The 18889-nt window shown below is 44.9% G+C and overlaps 1 protein-coding gene and 1 long non-coding RNA gene across 4 annotated transcripts in view; both read right to left on the reverse strand.

Annotated features, from left to right (window-relative positions):
• The window catches only part of LOC111966619 (F-box only protein 6), an 81414-nt gene that overhangs the window by 4106 nt on the left and 58419 nt on the right, over window positions 1-18889 (reverse strand). For 2 of the 3 annotated variants that reach the window (XM_070444545.1, XM_070444546.1), the window contains exons 2-5: window positions 7955-8213; window positions 7732-7849; window positions 6789-6884; window positions 6554-6689 (exon numbers count right to left, since the gene is read on the reverse strand). In XM_070444545.1, coding sequence (XP_070300646.1) covers window positions 6554-6689; window positions 6789-6884; window positions 7732-7849; window positions 7955-8213 — 609 coding nt within the window. Of the gene's footprint in view, window positions 1-6553; window positions 6690-6788; window positions 6885-7731; window positions 7850-7954; window positions 8214-12911; window positions 13637-18889 lie in introns of those variants that run through there. The other variant, XM_023991436.2, reaches the window with a different exon arrangement.
• On the reverse strand, window positions 10038-10924 carry LOC139028008 (uncharacterized). Its single transcript, XR_011480142.1, has 3 exons — window positions 10734-10924; window positions 10495-10667; window positions 10038-10185 (listed from the first exon to the last, which is right to left on the reverse strand). It is a non-coding gene; the product is annotated as an uncharacterized lncRNA (long non-coding RNA).

Genomic DNA, 18889 nt, shown 5'->3' on the forward strand with positions numbered 1-18889 from the left:
AGCACCCCCACAGCATGATGCTGCCATCTCCGTGCTTCACGGTTGGGATGGTGTTCTTCAGCTTGCAAGCGTCCCCCTTTTTCCTCCAGACATAACGATGGTCATTATGGCCAAACAGTTCTATTTTTGTTTCATCAGACCAGAGAACATTTCACCAAAAAGTGCAATCTTTGTCCCCATGTGCAGTTGCAAACTGCCTTCTTTTAATGGCAGTTTTGGAGCAGTGGCTTCTTCCTTGCTGAGCGGCCTTTCAGTATATGTCGATATAGGACTCATTTTACTGTGGATATAGATACTTTTGTACCTGTTTTCTACAGCATCTTCACAAGGTCCTTTGCTGCTGTTCTGGGATTGATTTGCACTTTTCGCACCAAAGTATGTTTATCTCTAGGAGACAGAACGCGTCTCCTTCCTTCCTTCCTGAGCGGTAATGACGGCTGCGTGGTCCCATGGTGTTTATACTTGCTTACTATTGTTTGTACAGATGAACGTGGTACCTTCAGGCATTTGGAAATTGCTCCCAAGGATGAACCAGAGGTCTACAATTGTTTTTCTGAGGTCTTGGCTGATTTCTTTTGATTTTCCCATGATGTCAACAAAAAAGGCACTGAGTTTGAAGGTAGGCCTCGAAACACATCCACAGGTACACCTCCAATTGACTCAAATTATGTCAATTAGCCTATCAGAAGCTTCTAAAGCCATAACATTTTCTGGAATTTTCCAAGCTGTTTAAAGGCACAGTCAACTTAGTGTATGTAAACTTCTGACCCACTGGAATTATGATACAGTGAATTATAAGTTAAATAATCGGTCTGTAAACAACTGTTGGAAAAATTACTTGTGTCATGCACAAAGTAGATGTCCTAACCGACTTGCCAAAACTATAGTTTGTTAACAAGACATTTGTGGAGTGCTTGAAAAACAAGTATTAATGACTCCAACCTAAGTGTATGTAAACTTCCGACTTCAACTGTACATTACCAGTCAGTGTACAGTGCTTTTTGGAAAGTATTCAGACCCCTTGACTTTTTCCACATTTTGTTATGTTTCAGCCTTATTCTAAAATGGATTAAATAGTATTTTTCCCCTCATAAATCTACACACAATACAAAAAAAGACAAAGCAAAAAATGTTTTTTAGAAATGTTTGCAAATTTATATATATATATATAAAAAAAAACTGAATTATCACAGAAGTATTCTGACTCTTTACTCAGTACTTTGTTAAAGCTCCTTTGGCAGCAATTACAGCCTTGAGTCTTCTTGGGTATGACGCTACAAGCTTGGCACACCTGTATTTGGGGAGTTTCTCCAATTCTTCTCTGCAGATCCGCTCAAGCTCTGTCAGGTTGGATGGGGAGAGTTGCAGCACAACTATTTTCAAGTCTCTCCAGAGATGTTAGATCGGGTTAAGTCCGAGCTCTGGCTGGGCCACTCAAGGACATTCAGTCTTCTCCCGAAACCACTCCTGCGTTGTCTTGGCTGTGTGCTTAGCGTCGTTGTCCTGTTGGAAGGTAAACCTTCGCCCCAGTCTGAGGTCCTGAGTGCTCTGAAGCAGTTTTTCACCAAGGATCTCTCTGTACTTTGCGTCGTTCATCTTTCCCTTGATCCTGACTAGTCTCCCAGTCCCTGCTGCTGAAAAATATGCCCACAGCATGATGCTGCCACCACCTTGCTTGACCGTAGGGATGGTGCCAGGTCTCCTCTTGGCGTTCAGGCCAATTCTTGGTTTCATCAGACAGGTGCCTTTTGGAAAACTCCAAGCAGGCTATCATGTGCCTTTTACTGAGGACTCGCTTCCGTCTGGCCACTCTACTATAAATGGCCTTATTGGTGGAGTGCTGCGGAGATGTTTGTCCTTCTGGAAGGCTCTCCCATCTCCACAGAGGATCTCTGTTAGAGTTACCATTGGGTTCTTGGTCTCCTCCCTGACCAAGGCCCTTCTCCCCCGATTGCTCAGTTTGGCCGGGCGGCCAGCTCTAGGAAAAGTCTCGGTGGTTCCAAACTTCTTTCATTTAAGTATGATTGAGGCAACTGTGTTCTTGGGGACCTTCAATGCTGTAGACATTTTTTAGTACCTTTCCCCAGATCTGTGKCTCGACACAAACCTGTCGTCTCGGAGCTCTACGGACAATTCCTTCAACCTCATGGCTTGGTTTTTGCCCTGACATGCACAGTCAACTGTGGGACCTTATATAGACAGGTGCTTGCATATCCAAATCATGTCCAATCAATTGAATTTACCACAGGTGGACTCCAAGTTGAAAAAATCAAGGATGATCAATGGAAACATGATGCATCTGAGCTCAATTTCAAATCTCATAGCAAAGGGTCTGAATACTAATGTAAACAAGGTATTTGCTTATTTTTTATAAAATGTGCCAAAAAATTAAAAAACACTGTTTTCGCTTTATCATTATGGGGTATTGTTTGTAGATTGCTAAGGAAAATGTTTTGTTTAATCCATTTTATATCAATGCTGTAACGTAACAGGAAGTACCCGTCCTAAGGACTATTCAAGACTGGTCTGACCAATTGGAATCCACGCTTCAAGTTTGTTTTAATCACGCGGACTGGGATATGTTCCGGGCAGCCTCCGAGAATAATATTGACGAATACACAGACGGTGACTAAGTTTATCAGGAAGTGTATAGGAGATGTTGTACCCACTGACTTAAAACCTACCCTAACCAGAAACCATGGATAGATGGCAGCATTTGCGCAAAACTGAAAGCACGAACCACCGCATTTAACCACGACAAGGTGACTGGGAATATGGCAGAATACAAACAGAGTAGTCATTCTCTCCACAAGGCAATCAAACAGGCAAAACGTCAGTATAGAGACAAAGTGGAGTCGCAATTCAATGTCTCAGACAAGAGACATATGTGGCAGGGACTACAGACAATCACAGACTACAAAAGGAAAGCCAATCACGTTGCGGACACCAACGTCTTGCTTCCTGAGAAGCTAAACCTGTTCCTTGCCTGCTTTGAGGATAACACAGTGCCACTGACCTGGTCCGCTACCAAGGACTGTGGGCTCTCCTTCTCCGTGGCAGACGTGAGTAAGACATTTAAACGTCTTAACCCTCGCAAGGCTGCCAGCTCAGACGGCATCCCTAGCCGCATCCTCAGAGCTTGCGCAGACCAGCTGGCTGGTGTGTTTATGGCCATATTCAATCTCTCCGTATCCCAGTCTGCTGTCCCCATATGCTTCAAGATGGCCACCATTGTTCCTGTACCCAAGAATGCAAAGGTAACTGAACTAAATAACTATCGCCCCATAGCACTCACTTCTGTCATCATGAAATGCTTTGAGAGACTAGTCAAGGACCATATCACCTCCACCTTACCAGTCACCCTAGACCCACTTCAATTTTCTTACCGCCCTAATAGGTCCACAGACGATGCAATCGCCATCACACTGCACAATCCCATCTGGACAAGAGGAATACGTATGTTAGAATGCTGTTCATTGACTAAAGCTCTGCATTCAACACCATAGTACCCTCCACGCTCATCATTAAGCTCGAGGCACTGGGTGTGAACCCCGCCCTGTGCAATTGGGTCCTGGAAATCCTGACGGCCGCTCCCAGGCGGTGAAGGTAGGAAACAACACCTCCACTTCGCTGATCCTCAACATTGGGGCCCCACAAGGGTGCGTGCTTAGCCCCCTTCTGTACTCTGTTCACCCATGACTGCGTAGCCAAGCACGCCTCCAACAAATTTGCAGACAACAACAGTAATAGGTTTGATTACCAACAATGACGAGACAGCCTACAGGGAGGAGGTGAGGGCTTTGGGAGTGTGGTGTCAGGAAAATAACCTCTCACTCAACGTCAACAAAACAAAAGGAGATGATCGTGGACTTCAGGAAACAGCAGAGGGAGCACCCCCCTATCCACAGATGGGACAGCAGTGGAGAAGATGGAAAGCTTCAAGTTCCTCGGCGTACACATCACTGACAAACTGAAATGGTCCACCCACACAGACAGTGTGGTGAAGAAGGCGCAACAGCGCCTCTTCAACTTCAGGAGGCTGAAGAAATTTGGCTTGTCACCTTTAAACCCGCAAACCTTTACAGATGCACAATTGAGAGCATCCTGTTGGGCTGTATCACCGCCTGGTATGGCACAATGCATCACCGGGGGCAAACTACCTGCCCTCCAGGACACGTACAGCACCCGATGTCACAGGAAGGCCAAAAAGATCATCAAGGACAACAACCACCCAAGCCACTGCCTATTCACCCCGCTATCATCCAGAAGGCGAGGTCAGTACAGGTGCATCAAAGCTGGGGCCGAGAGACTGAAAAACAGCTTCTATCTCAAGGCCATCAGACTGTTAAATAGCCATCACTAGCACAGAGAGGCTGCTGCCTATATTCACAGACTTGAAATCATTGGCCACTTTAATAAATGGAATACTAGTCACTTTAGTAATGTTTACATATCTTGCACTCATCTCATATGTATATACTGTATTCTATACTATTCTACTGTATCTTATTCTATGTGGCTCTGACATTGCTCGTCCATATATTTATATATTCTTAATTCCCTTCCTTAGATGTGTGTGTATTAGGTATATGTTGTGAAATTGTCAGATATTACTTAGATATTGCTGCAATGTCGGAACTTGAAGCACAAGATTTCGCTACACCCGCAATAACATCTGCTAAAACACCTGTATGTGACCAATAACATTTCATTTGATAACAAAATGTGGAAAAAGTCAAGAGGTCCGAATACTTTCCGAAGGCACTGTATATACAGTAACAGTCAAAAGTTTGGACACACCTACTTATTCAAGGGTTTTTCTTTATTTTTTTACTATTTTCTACATTGTAGAATAATAGTAAAGACATCAAAACTATGAAATAACACATATGGAATCATGTAGTAACCTCCAAAAATATATATTTTATATTTGAGATTCTTCAAAGTAGCCACCCTTTGCCTTGATGACAGCTTTGCAGACTCTTGGCATTCTCTCAACCAGCATCACCTGGAATGCTTTTCCAACAGTCTTGAAGGAGTTCCCACACATGCTGGGCACTTGTTGGCTGCTTTTTCTTCACTCTGCAGTCCAACTCATCATCCCAAACCATCTCAATGGGTTGAGGTCGGGTTATTGTGGCGGCCAGGTCATCTGATGCAGCACTCCATCCCCCTCTCTCTTGGTCAAATAGCCCTTACACAGCTTGGAGGTGTGTTGGGTCAGTGTCCTGTTGAAAAACAAATGATAGTCCCACAAACCAGATTAGATGGCAAAACGCTGCATAATGCTGTGGTAGCCATGCTGGTGAAGTGTGCCTTGAATTCTAAATAAATCACAGACCGTGGCACCAGCAAAGCACCCCCACACCTCCTCCTCCTTGCTTCACGGTGGGAACTACACATGCAGAGATCATCCGTTCAACTACTCTGCATCTCACAAAGACAAAGCYGTTGGAACCAAAAATCTCAAATTTGGACTCATCACACCAAAGGACAGATTTCCACCGGTCTAATGTCCATTGCTCGTGTTTCCTGGCCCAAGCAAGTCTCTTCTTCTTATTGGTGTCCTTTAGTAGTGGTTTCTTTGCAGCAACTTGACCATGAAGGACTGATGCACGCAGTCTCCTCTGAACAGTTGATTCTGATATGTGTCTGTTACTTGAACTCTGTAAAGCATATATTTGGGCTGCAATCTGAGGTGCAGTTACCTCTACCGAACTTATCTTCTGCAGCAGAGGTAACTCTGGGTCTTCCCTTCCTGTCCGGGTCCTCATGACAGCCAGTTTCATCATAGCGCTTAATGGTTTTTGCGACTGCACTTGAAGAAACGTTCAGTTCTTGAAATGTTCCCCTTGTCTTAAAGTAATGACGGACTGTCGTGTCTCTTTGCTTATTTGAGCTGTTCTTGCCATAATATGGACTTGGTCTTTTAACAAATAGGGCTATCTTCTGTATACCACCCCTACCTTGTCACAACACAACTGATTGGCTCAAACGCATTAAGGAAAGAAATTCCACGTTAACTTTTAACAAAGCACACCTGTTAATTGAAACGCATTCCAGGTGACTACCTCATGAAGCTGGTTGAGAGAATGCCAAGAGTGTGCAAAGCTGTCATCAAGGCAAAGGGTCGCTACTGTGAAGAATCTCAAATATAAAAAGTTTTTTCTTCTTCAATTGGTTACTACATGATTCCATATGTGTTATTTCAGTTTTGATGTCTTTGATGTAGAAAATAGTAAAAATAAAGAAAAACCCTGGAATGGGTAAGTGTCCAAACTTTGACTGATACTAATATATAGTTCTTTCTTGGGTTTACAACCTCAGATGCACACCTTTTTACCTTGTTTTTATCTGCACTGTTTGTCTTTTAATAGTTTTTTGTGTGCAAATAAATAAAACAAACATCTTGCAATGCAATCACTGAAAATGTCTAATGCACACAAAATCTTAGTAAAACACAAGACAAGGAGAAACCACATTGTTGATTGTGTACTCAGCTATTTACAGACCCATGTATATGGAGAATTATCTTAAAGTCTGACCGTTTTACCTGATTCCATTTKTGATCATRKCASTMTTGAAAGARYACAGTTCCTGGACTAAACTTCTTAATTGGCTMCTTCTTATGATTTAGCAACTCAACACAGATCTCATATTRAGKGCCACAMTCCCWSCGTGGAGCATACCTGATATGGACACACAAACATACAAGTTGTACAGTAGTCTATTCCTCTGACAAGTAGAGTAGCAGACACTGAATGACAAAATTCTAATATTCCTCTCACCAGTCGGATATAATGATGTCGGGTTGAAAGTCATCCATGAAAGAAGGCCTGTAACCCTCTTTCTCCAAGTCAATCAGCTGAGACTTCCTGCAGGTCCTGAGATGAACCAAAGACAAGAGGACACACACAGCCAACACATTTACCATGGTTGATAGTAAGCAGCCATCTAAGTGTCCATATAGGCTAGACCAGGGATGGGCAACTCATTGTAAATAAGAATTTGTTCTTAACTGACTTGCCTAGTTAAATAAAGGTTAAATAAAATGTAAATAGCAGAATACACAAGGTGCAATCTCAAAATTAGGTTGTGCATCAGCAGTTTCTCTCTTATGTCAGTCACTCAATTAGCCTATGTCGGCAAAAACCTTTAAGGTTGGTAAATTAATCCATAAACTTGTCTTAATCATCGTCGTATTACCGTATTATTTCGTCACCATCATTCATATTAAATACCGCAAACATTTCTCTCCACCCTTTGGCACAAGTTGGAGAATTGCAGGAAATACGCTGTAGAACTGCATTTTTCTCTCCTCCCCATTGCAAAATGCCTTCTTGATTTAAAACCACTACAATTTCTCTATGCCCCATGGCAAAATGTGTAGAATTGCAGGAAATTAAATCTAAAACTTTTTCTCTCCACTGTCAAGAGGGCCGCTAATATGTTTTGCTCGCAAGCTGGSGGTATGGATGTGGGTATGCAGGCCCGCGAGCCACTGAGGACTCCCATGATGAGTTCAGATTGTTTTGTGGCTCCCACCCCTGGGCTAGACAGCAAGGTCATTGTCAATTGCACTGTATCCATCTTGCATCATAGGTATTATTACAATTCAAATGTATTATAAGAGCTGGAAAAGAAATACAACACCAATGTGGATGTGAAACAAAGTGGGACCAAGTGATATTCTCTAACTGAAAAACTAWTATGGTATAGTAGTATACTCACAAGTAAGAAGTCGCAAAGTATTTTTGGACCGTGTTGTCAGGAAGCGGCACTTCTTCCACTGACTCTATTTTCCATTTATCCCCTCCATTCTCAATAATTTGCCAGCCCTTGAATTTATCTGGAGAAAAAAATCATGGAGAGATTTGAAATGTGGGTTCTGGGGTTAATAACAGAACCCCCCATACACAGAGAATTTAGACATTTCTGTGGTCTCGACTCTTACCATCTGCTCTGGGGTTCTTGAGAAGATTACGTCTCTTCTTACACAAGAAGTAAAACAAACGCCAGTCTTTAGGTAGTTTAGTCACATATGTCTGGTATCCTTCTCTTCGGCACCTCTCTCTCCAAAGAGAATCACTGTCCACCACTTCTTTCCACTCACGACACACAAGTCGACAGACACACACCACCTGCTGTGGAGGGACATTTAGGAGCATCTCCTCCAGGACATCAAGAGGGAGCACAGGTAGCATGCCTGTGAACTGAACAAGAGATTGGATGTTTCGTTGACATGGGAGACAAATGTACTATGGACTAATTAAACAAAATTATAGCTCTTTGGCAATACAGATCAGTGTTGTGTTTACTTGTGACCAAATTAAGTGTTCAATGAAAATAACTCTCCCTAGAATAAAAGATGGGGGAGGTTTGATAATGCTGTGAGGTTGCTTTGCTGCCTCTGGTACTAGAGGCCTTGAATGTGCACAAGGCATCATGAAATCAGAAGATTACCAGCTGTTTGAGTCCAATGTTCAACACATTGTCCAAAACTGGGTCTTCATTAAAGGTTGTAGATCTTCCAGCAGGAGAACAACCCCAAACACACATCAAAAAGCAACCAGGAATTGTTAACAAGAGATGCTGGACTGTTCTGGAGTGGCCAGCGACGAGTCCAGATCTGAATCACATCCAAAACCTATAGCGAGAACTGAAAAAAGCAGTTGGTGGAGGGCACCCCTCAAACATTGAAGAATTAGAGCAGTAGGCTGCTGGAAAATTGGCAACATTGTCAGTAGTGGGTGCAGCAAGCTCATTGATGGCTACAACAAATGTTTGTTTTACTCTTTCAATGAGCTTATAATATAAACTCCAAAGCGAAAGGTACTGTTTATTAATAATAATCAGAGAATCTCTTGTTCGTATCCTGATAAGAGCTTGGCAGCACTAAATTGTTATAGGTTAGGATGTCTCTGGGCCTCCTCTGCCAGGCTGAACCCCTGTCCTCTTCGGGGTCACCCTGAGGACAGGTTGGCACTCCTTCACAGTGAAGTTTCTATCAGTCTGACCCTGTTCCTCACTATTATCGGATACTAGCTGTGTGCTACTCTGTCTGCTCTCGTCATCCATAAGTGGCCTGTTGATGAATACTGGATAAGAATCCTTCATCTGACTCTCTCTGACTTCACGCTTCTCATGATTTTCCCTGCTCCACAGACCTTCTCGCTGGGGCGGTTCGCCTTCTCCAGCAGGACCTCTCACGCTGTGGGCGGGTTGCCCTTTCCTCCAAGACCTCTCGCTGGGCGTGTTCCCTTCCCACATTCCTCTGCGCTTGGGGCGTCCCTTCTTCCCACCCGATCTTACGCTGGGGCGGCTTCCCTGTCACGCCTATACGCTTGGTGGTCGGCCTGCCTTCTCACGACATCTACTCGCTGGTTGGCAAGTTCCCTTCTCACAGACATCTGATCGCTGGGTCCGGTTCCCTTCTCCACGATCGCATCTTTACGCTGGGGCGGTTCCCTTCGCCACAGACCTCTTCCGGTGGGCGGTTTCCGCTTTCCACGCATTCTACGCTGGGGCTGTGGGGGGTATTCCCTTCTTCCACAGCATCTCCGCTTGGGCGGTGCCCTTCTCACGACATCTACGCTGGGGCTGGTTCCTTCTTCCACAGACCTGCTGGGGCGTTTCCCTTCTCACACCTCTACTGCTGGGCGTGCTCTCCCTCTCTCCCAAGACTCCTCTTATCGCTGGGGCGGTTTCCCTTCCTCACCAGCAACACTCTATCGCTGTGGGTGCCCTTCTCCACAGAACATTACCGCTGGGGCGGTTCCTCTTTCTCCACAGACCTCTACGCTGGGCGCGGTTCCCTTCTCCACCGACCTCTAAGCTTGGGGCGGTTCCCTTCTCCACAGACCTCTCACGCTGGGGCGGTTCCTTCTCCACAGACCTCTACGCTGGGGCGGTCCTTCTCCGACATCTACGCTGGGGCGGGTTCCCTTCTCCACAGACCTCTACGCTGGGGCGGTTCCTTCTCCACAGACTCTACGCTGGGGCGGTTCCCTTCTCCACAGACTCTCTACGCTGGGCGGTTCCCTTCTCCACAGACCATCTACGCTGGGCGGTTCCCTTCTCCACAGACATCTACGCTGGGGCAGTTCCCTTCTCCACAGACCTCTACGCTGGGGCGTTCCCTTCTCCACAGACATCTACGCTGGGGCGGTTCCCTTCTCCACAGACCTCTACGCTGGGCGTTCCCTTCTCCACAGACATTCGCTGGCGGTTCCCTTCTGCACAGACATCTACGCTGGGGCGGTTCCCTTCTTCCACAGACCTCACGCTGGGGCGGTTCCTTTCTCCACAGACCTCTCGTCGGGCGGTTCCTTCTCCAAGACTCTACGCTGGGGCGGTTCCCTTCTCCACAGACTCCGCTGGGCGTTCCCTTCTCACAGACATCTAGCTGGGCGTTTCCTTCTCCACGACTCTTTACGCTGGGCGGTCCCTTCTCCACAGACCTCTACGCTGGGGCGGTTTTCCTTCCCCTCAGACCTCTACGCTGGGGCGGTTCCCTTCTCCACAGACCTCTACGCTGGGGCGGTTCCCTTCTCCACGGCCATCTACGCTGGGCGGTTCCCTTCTCCACAGACCATCTACGCTGGAGGCAGTTCCCTTCTCCACAGACCTCTACGCTGGGGCGGTTCCCTTCTCCACAGACCTCTACGCTGGGCGGTTCCCTTCTCCACAGACATCTTACGCTGTGGGCAGTTTCCCTTCTCCACAGACTCTACGTGGGGCGGTTCCCTTGTCCACAGACTACCCGGTGCTTGAACTAGTTCCTCAAATGGTAGAGAATATCTCTGACAAGAGTATATTGCACCGCAAACCCAGGCCTGTCTGTACCCCTCTCGGGTTTGACCTCCTAGACAGGCGTGTCGCCTTTTCCTTAGTTACTCATGTGTATTTGGTCCTCCCAGTGTGATCATAGCTTCTCCGGTGCCCACGTTCTGACATTCTGTATCCTCACCGGTACGATATCCCTGAGAACAGAACCCAAACCTTTTATTCCGATCGTTGTAGGTCTATTTAACTTTGCTGTTGATTTTCTCCATGTTTCTAGCTATTATGGCTGCTGTATGATACTCTTCCCCATCTTTTGCTGCAACTTCTTGCATTATTTCTACCTGTATCCTGTACTCTTACAAGAGAACTAGGTCTCATTAGGTAGCGTGTCCTCACTATGATGGATACCTGAGCCCGTGTCTCATAGTGCTGGTTCTTCTCCATTCCTCACTTATGATGGATACCTGAGCCCGTGTCTCATAGTGCTTGGTCTTCTCCATTCCTCACTTATGATGGATACCTGAGCCCGTGTCTCATTGTGCTGTGTCTTCTCCATTCCTCACTTATGATGGATACCTGAGCCCGTGTCTCATTGTGTCTTGTTCTCCCCTTGCTTCACTGATGATGGTTACCTTGCGCCGTGGTCTCTGTGCTTGCGTCTTTCTTCATTTCCTCCTCTATGCTTTGGTACCCTGGCTCGTGTCTTCTTATGTGTGGTCTTCTCCTCCCCTCACTTTATGTATTGGACATTCCCTGAGTCCTCCGTGTCTCATAGTGCTGGTCTTCTCCATTCCTCACTTATGATGGATACCTGAGCCCGTGTCTCATAGTGCTTGCGTATTTACACCCTGCAAATAACACCACTTGACATTTTTTTCCAATGAGCTGTGCTACATTACAATGTTCTGGGGTAGCTGGAGTAGTTGGTCCCCACTCTCTCTGTGTCATGGGACAAGGTGAGTTGTGGTCTTTCATTTTGCGAGCAGTCTTAAATGTAGGTTGGTGCTGATTCTAATGATCCTGTTGGAACAATAGGCAGCTTTATGAACACATCTTAAACTCTGAGGTTCTCTCTCCCTTTACACTGCAGCAACACTGGATGGAACTAGATGTATCTAAGGTCACACACCGTTCCATGGTTGTGACCCTCAGGCGTTTCCCCGATGGCTGTGCGTTGCCCCTGATCCTACATCCTACTGCCCAATGGCTATCACCGCCACATTTGTAGCAATGCTGACCAGTCTGCTGACCAGTCTCATAACTTTTGAATTCTCTTCTCTCTGTTGGTTGTACTTGGTTTTCTGTTGGAGAGATTCCTAACTGTCACCCTGGCCTTGCACTAACTGTACTAATYATGCTACATGTCAGTTCTTTGATCGCGTGCATCAATTTTACTCATGAGGGGGATTGTATTTATTTTGTTTTCGGACTGTGGTCTGTGGGGGCTCTGCCTGTGCACATTCCTCTCCGTTATCCCKATTATCCTCACTCTGTACTGCGTTCACTCATGTGGGTGTGAACTCACGTCAAATRCTGGCCTTTTGCATGTGTTCGCTTTCATTGCCCTGAMCAATTTGCATTTTCTCAAGCAACAGTTCATCACTGGTGTTAACATTCTGGAGATGCACTCTCATCTCTGTCCTGACGTTATAGTTTGTTAATCCAGTAACAATGGTCTGCAGGCACTGGCTCTTGACTAACTCACCCATATTTAATTCCTGATTGGGCACGAGCTGAGGCTGATAACACTGTCTCAGGTCGAAGACTAGGAAGTCCAAGGCAGACTCTCCCGGCTCTTTTTGTTGCCTTGTGACACAATTCAGTGGCGCCCTTCTCTGCATAATGTGTCCTCGAGATTTGCCTTAGTGTGTAGAATGTCTGTTTTTCCCTCCAAATAACACCTCATCTTAAAGCCCTGGGCTCACAGCTCTGAGTACTGCTTCTATGATTTCTAATTCAGTGTATCCTTTTCTCAGTACATTTTCAAATCTGATGTTCTAGGCTGCTGAAGCTGAGTTTAGCTTTCTGATCTATCTGTCCATGGATTTTAAAAGTCTTTATGACTGGGCATACTAACCTCACTCTCTCTCTCTCTGTGGTGTGTGCCTTTCAGTAGCTGGGCTCACCTTTCTGCTGTACTGAGGAGCCCCTACCTCCTCTTTTCGTCCTGCCGCAGCTCCTGTCTCTCCGCTGGGTTCGCTGTCCAATTGCGTCGTTGGTGCCGACTGGCTAGAACTTGTAGGCAGACGTTTTGCAGCATCCTCCGAGTCCGATATTACTTTTATTTCGTCTTTCAGTTGTAACAGACAAAACATTCCCTCGTCCTCTGATTCCATTAAATCCTCCTTCTCACAGTAATCTTGAATCAATTTGCGCCGCAATGCGCGACGGCTCTTTCCTTTCACTTCAGCGTCATCTACACCTCCTATTCCACAACGTACACACAGGTGCCGTAAATTGTCCTCAGTTAAAGTCCATAAACTCTGTTCGATTTCATCCAACAACGTTTCCCTTTCTCGATTCATATTTTCCTACTCACGTGGAAACAACGACAATGGAGGCAATGGCAAGATAGCTAGAAATCCGTTGCGTGGTTAGCCCGCTAACGTTAGCTAGCTAGTTACTCTCAAACGTCTCTCACTCGTCCGTTCAATGAATATGGGCCGGTGCTCACATGTAAATAACTCCCAGCTGTGCCTCCAAATGTGTTACCCTTTCTATGAGCTTGTACTATTAACTACAACGCGAAAGGTACTGTTTACTTGCATTTTAATCAAGTCAGCACGACTTAACATAAGTTTACAGCATTTTTGTTCGTTTTCCTTCCTCGCCCCTGTCCTTCTTCGATGAGGTTTAACGGCGGTTGGCATCCAATACATTTTGCATTACCGCCACCTACTAGACTGGAGTATAACTCCCTTATACTTTGATTAAATAAATAAAAATACCCTACCATTTACAATACACTCACAAAAAACTACATAAAAACACACACCACTCTACTACACTATTTAAATTGATTTAGTCCTACTTCAGGCCAACAGCATGAAAGGATGGGACACCACCCCTTAACACACCCTGTACATCTTCTGATGTCAACCCAGCTAGCACAGTGGATCTGTGGAATTCCGTCTGAGTCAGGGCACCTGAGAGTCAGACTCGGCCGACGTCATGTGGCCCGAGTCTGGGCAGTATTAGGCAGTATTACTTATGGCTAGGATGCAGGGATTGAGCTTGGGCCGATTCCGGTGTGAGTTATCTGGCCCAAATGTATTACTTGGGGCTCGGGACAATTCCGGTGAGAGTTATCTGGCCCAAATGTATTACTTGGGTCTCAGGCCGATTGGGGCTACTCTCTGGCAGATGATTACACAGGCTGCTTTATGTAACWTTTCATTATTTATTTATTGTTCAATATTTTCTCATTGTTTCTGTGATCAAAAAATACAATTAACATTTAAATTAAATTCTTTCAGAGTCCAGCTTAAGTAGTATTTTAGTATTTTTATACTTTGTGCAAGGCAATTGATAAGCATTAAAAACTTTGTGGATGGAGCCTCCTGAGTGGTGCATGGTCTAAGACACTGCATCGCAGTGAAAACTGCTTTGCCACAGATGCTAGTTCGATACCCGTGCCAGCCGCGACCGGGAGACCCATGAGGCGACGCACAATTGGCCCAGCATCGTCCGAGTTAGAGGAGGGTTCGGCCGGCCGGGATGTCCTTATCTCATCGCGCTGTAGCAACTCCTGTGGCGGGCCAGGCGCATGCACGCTGACAGAGTCCCCAGGTGTACGGTCCGACATATTTTTTTAGGGGGTGGATAGGTATAATTGTTATGCAAAATTTTTATAATAGTAATATTTAAAATGACTAAATCAGGTAATTTTGTATACATTCATTTAAATTAGCATCGGGCCGCTTCTGGGGGGATTCTGGTAAGATGCCGGCAAAGTCGGCTAAATTCCGGTAGATGGAAACGGCCCGATGTACTTGGGCCGATTCTGGGCAGTCATTCATTTTGATTCAAGGCTGAGTCCGACACTGGGCCGATTTATTCAGTTCCGGCCCACCGGAAGAGGGCCGGCTTCTCGGACGATTCTTCATTGCTAGCTGGGAAGTCTTGCACACCCAAATACCTCTCTGCAGATGCCACCACAACTTACATTTTCTGTGACTTACGTTCCATCCCTGCAGTACATTTAATGACCATTGCTATAAATGCTAAAAATCCAATCTTACTGAAACATATATCACTTGTTTTATCCCTCTGTACTGGTACAGATCTACTCCTCACACCACTCCTCTCAGGATCCCTCCCCCTTGACCCATCTTCCTCTACTTTCTTCACTGCCTCCGCATATGACAACTTCTGCACGACTCTAACTCTCGAAACCTCAACCTGCCTCTCTCGCACCGGACATTTCTGATCCCCAGCCCATGGCCACCCCTACAATTAACAGATACCAATATTTTCCCCAATGCTACAGATTTCTTTGCTTCATCCCCTTCTGCACATTTCTCACACATAGGAACCTCCCTCCTTCACACTTCTGCCACATTCCCATAAGCTTGACACCTGTAACAACGTAATGTATTCGGCACAAAAGCTCATACAGGATAACTTATATATCCTAACATCTCTTTATCAGGCAAAGACAACATCAAAACTCAAAAGAACAGACAATGACTCTTCTGTTTCACCACTCACGCTACCCTTCCTACGCGCACCAAACGACMAGCATCACAAACACCAGGAATCTTCCCCTTCAGTTGGTCAACTTTTACATTTACCGCTACCCCAGTAATCACTCCTTTCAATGGCGTCCTTTTATTGGGAGCAAAACAATTCACATCTCTTACCCCATTCGTTTAACGCGGAGTGCCTGCTCCCTCTGTCCAGCAGAAACACAAACAATTATCACAAGACCACTTCTGGTTACCCTCACCGATTCCACATCACCCAACTCTGTTTTCACCCACTCTGAAATTACAAATAGATCAGCCAAAAGGCAATGGTCCACTTTTTCCAAAAACTTCACTCCTACTGTCACAGACTCATCTTTATCCTGACCCTCGGTGCAAGCCTCGGGCTCTGAGAACTTCACCACACCTACCACCTCCGAACATTCACTTCCATTTATCCTCCTGTCTTCAGCTCACTCTGCTTAAACTTTCTACCATTCTTCTTTAACAAACCATCTCACCCTCTGCAGCGCCGCAACCCAACACATCCGACTCAGCTTTAGAATCTTAGTGAAACATTCATTATTGGTTTTGGGTGTGTTAGGCCAAGGCCAGAGTGACAACCCACAGGACGGCAGACCCCCAGGGCCGGGACTGAGCAGCCCAGCAGCTAGGGATTGCCTAAACAGGTATCTCTCCTGACGTGGGCATTTTCTCAATACAGACGTACTGTATTAGTCGTACTGTATTCCATTTAAGGCATCCAGGCCTTATGGAAGTTGCCCAGTATACCCTTAATCTTGTAATAAATAAAATCTAGTGATACATAACTTGATATTGTGGGAGGATAACCAACCTTTGGTTACACAGTTTCTTCAGATAACAGTCTCCAGTATCAAGATTTCCAAGCAAACAAAAACAGGAAGAAGGGAGAATCTGTAGACATACTAAGATAAAATAAGATACTCTTTGCCAGAATTCAGCCAGCCTTCACAAGACCATAACGTGAAAATATGCCCCCTTTTGTGTTTTACAGCTCCGTCATGAGGCTGTGCATTATCATGCTGAAACATGAGGTGATGGCGGCGGATGAATGGCACGACAATGGGCCTCAGGATCTCGTCATGTTCTCTCTAGGCATTCAAATTGCCATCGATAAAATTGCCATCGATAAAATGCAATTGTGTTTGTTTTCTGTAGCTTAATAACCCCACCACCTCCATGGGGCACTCTGTTCACAATGTTGACATCAGCAAATCGCTCACCAACACAACGCAGTACACATCTGCCCGGTACTGTTGAAACCAGGATTCATCCGTGAAGAGCACACTTCTCCAGTGTGCCAATGGCCATCGAAGGTGAGCATTTGCCCACTGAAGTCGGTTACGACGCCAAACTGCAGTCAGGTCAAGACCCTGGTGAGGACGACGAACATACAGATGAGCTTCCCTGAGACGGTTTCTGACAGTTTGTGCAGAAATTATTCAGTTGTGCAAACCCAATTTTATCAGCTGTCCGGGTGGCTGGTCTCAGATGATCCCACAGGTGAAGAAGCCGGATGTGGAGGTCCTGGGCTGGCGTGGCTACATGTGGTCTGCAGTTGTGAAGCCGGTGGGACGTACTGCCAAATTCTCAAAATTCCCTTTGGAGGCAGCTTATGGTAGAGAATTAACATGAAATTCTCTGGCAACAGCTGGGGTGGACATTCCTGCAGTCAGGATGGCAACTGCACACTCCCTCAAAAGTTCAGACATCTGTTGCATTGTGTTGGGTGACAACACTGCACATTTTAGAGTGGCCTGTTATTGTTCCCAGCACAAGATGCACCTGTGTAATGATCATGCTGTTAATCAGCTTCTTGATATGCAACACCTGTTAGGTGGATGGATTATCTTGGCAAAGCAGAAATGCTCACTAACAGGGATGTAAACAAATTTGTGCACAAAATATGGAACATTTCTGGTTTATTTTATTAAAGCTCACGAAACATTGGACCAACAATTTACATGTTGTTTTTATACTGTAGGTGATTAAAACAACTTGTATTGTATTTGAAAGTACAACTGCAAACTGTAAACTGTTATCCATTACTGCATTCAGTTAACAGATAATAATAATAATAATAATAGAAATCTATGTAGTAATACTGTTGTAACAAGGCAACGTGCTGACTATGAACTGATACTTGGATAATGAAATACATTTTTAGTCTCCTCTCACAATAACTAATCAATTTCTTTGATCTAGAGTCAAGCTAATAAATCAACTTGCTTTTAGGGCCCATAGGGTCAAGAGTTACATTAAAAGTCTGGGGTGTTCAGAGTTTAGAAATACAGCCATCCCTAAAATGTCATTTTAATGATGCAGTGCAAGACTATCAAGACAATTCCACACAGGTCTTCGACTGGATAAAAATATTTTATATATATATATATATTATTATATATATATATTATATATATGAGTTATATCTCATTCTAAAACCAAAGTTGCAACTCTGTGTAAATGAATAACTGCATTACATAAACCATGTCTTATAGGGCTATAACACAGCCATAATATAAACAAACATTCACTTTTTGACAGAGAAAGAAACCAATTACTTGGATTGAAAAGGGTCAAGATTAATGGCACCCTCTCTCTTCAGCCTTCCGTGAGAATCTCCAGGCTGAGACTTGTGCAACCAATGAATAAACAGTATGGAGTATGGAATATACTACATACGACACACAATAGGCAAAGCAGATTTGGAAACGCTATACATTAAAGAAGAGTAACAGCCAACATTCAGACATTTGTGTTTACTGTAAAAAATAGAAAGTCTCAGACAATGTGTCTTTCTCCTTCGGACAAGATAACTCTTGAATCTGAGTAGGTGAGTGAGTGTTCAGATGCACATTTCCAAGCGCTCTGATGGTTGGGAATGGCAGGCTATGTAATTCAGTTTTTGATGCTCCATAAGTTTTGTGATTGTAAATAAAATGAGAGACTGGGTTGCTTAGGTAGGCTGAGTAGTCAATTAACGAGACTTAAGGGAAATTGAAGGGACTGTGAGGGAAGTTGAGAGGAGAGGAGCAGGACGGCCTTTTTTACAATTGTTTAAAATGGCCCACGTCATGGTTTGTGAAATTATCTAAAATGCGGACAAATACCAATTAGGGAAAAAAAGGTATCCTCTGGGTAATACGGGTCATATTTTTTTATCGTTAGGCTAGACACAAGCTGCTCTTTGCTGTGAAGCTGCTCATTTCCCCTCTCTGGCACTCAGGCTGCGTGACAGCAAACTTGCAAAGTCTACTCAAGCTGGCCTGTGCGCTTGGTTATAACAGGTGATATCAATTATACGATGTATCAACTTGCTCGCTCTGTGCGTTTCAATGTAACAATTTACAAATTAACAGACACCCATATCAGGGTCT

Source organism: Salvelinus sp. IW2-2015, linkage group LG7 (genome assembly GCF_002910315.2).
Source record: "Salvelinus sp. IW2-2015 linkage group LG7, ASM291031v2, whole genome shotgun sequence".
Taxonomy (NCBI): Eukaryota; Metazoa; Chordata; class Actinopteri; order Salmoniformes; family Salmonidae; genus Salvelinus; species Salvelinus sp. IW2-2015.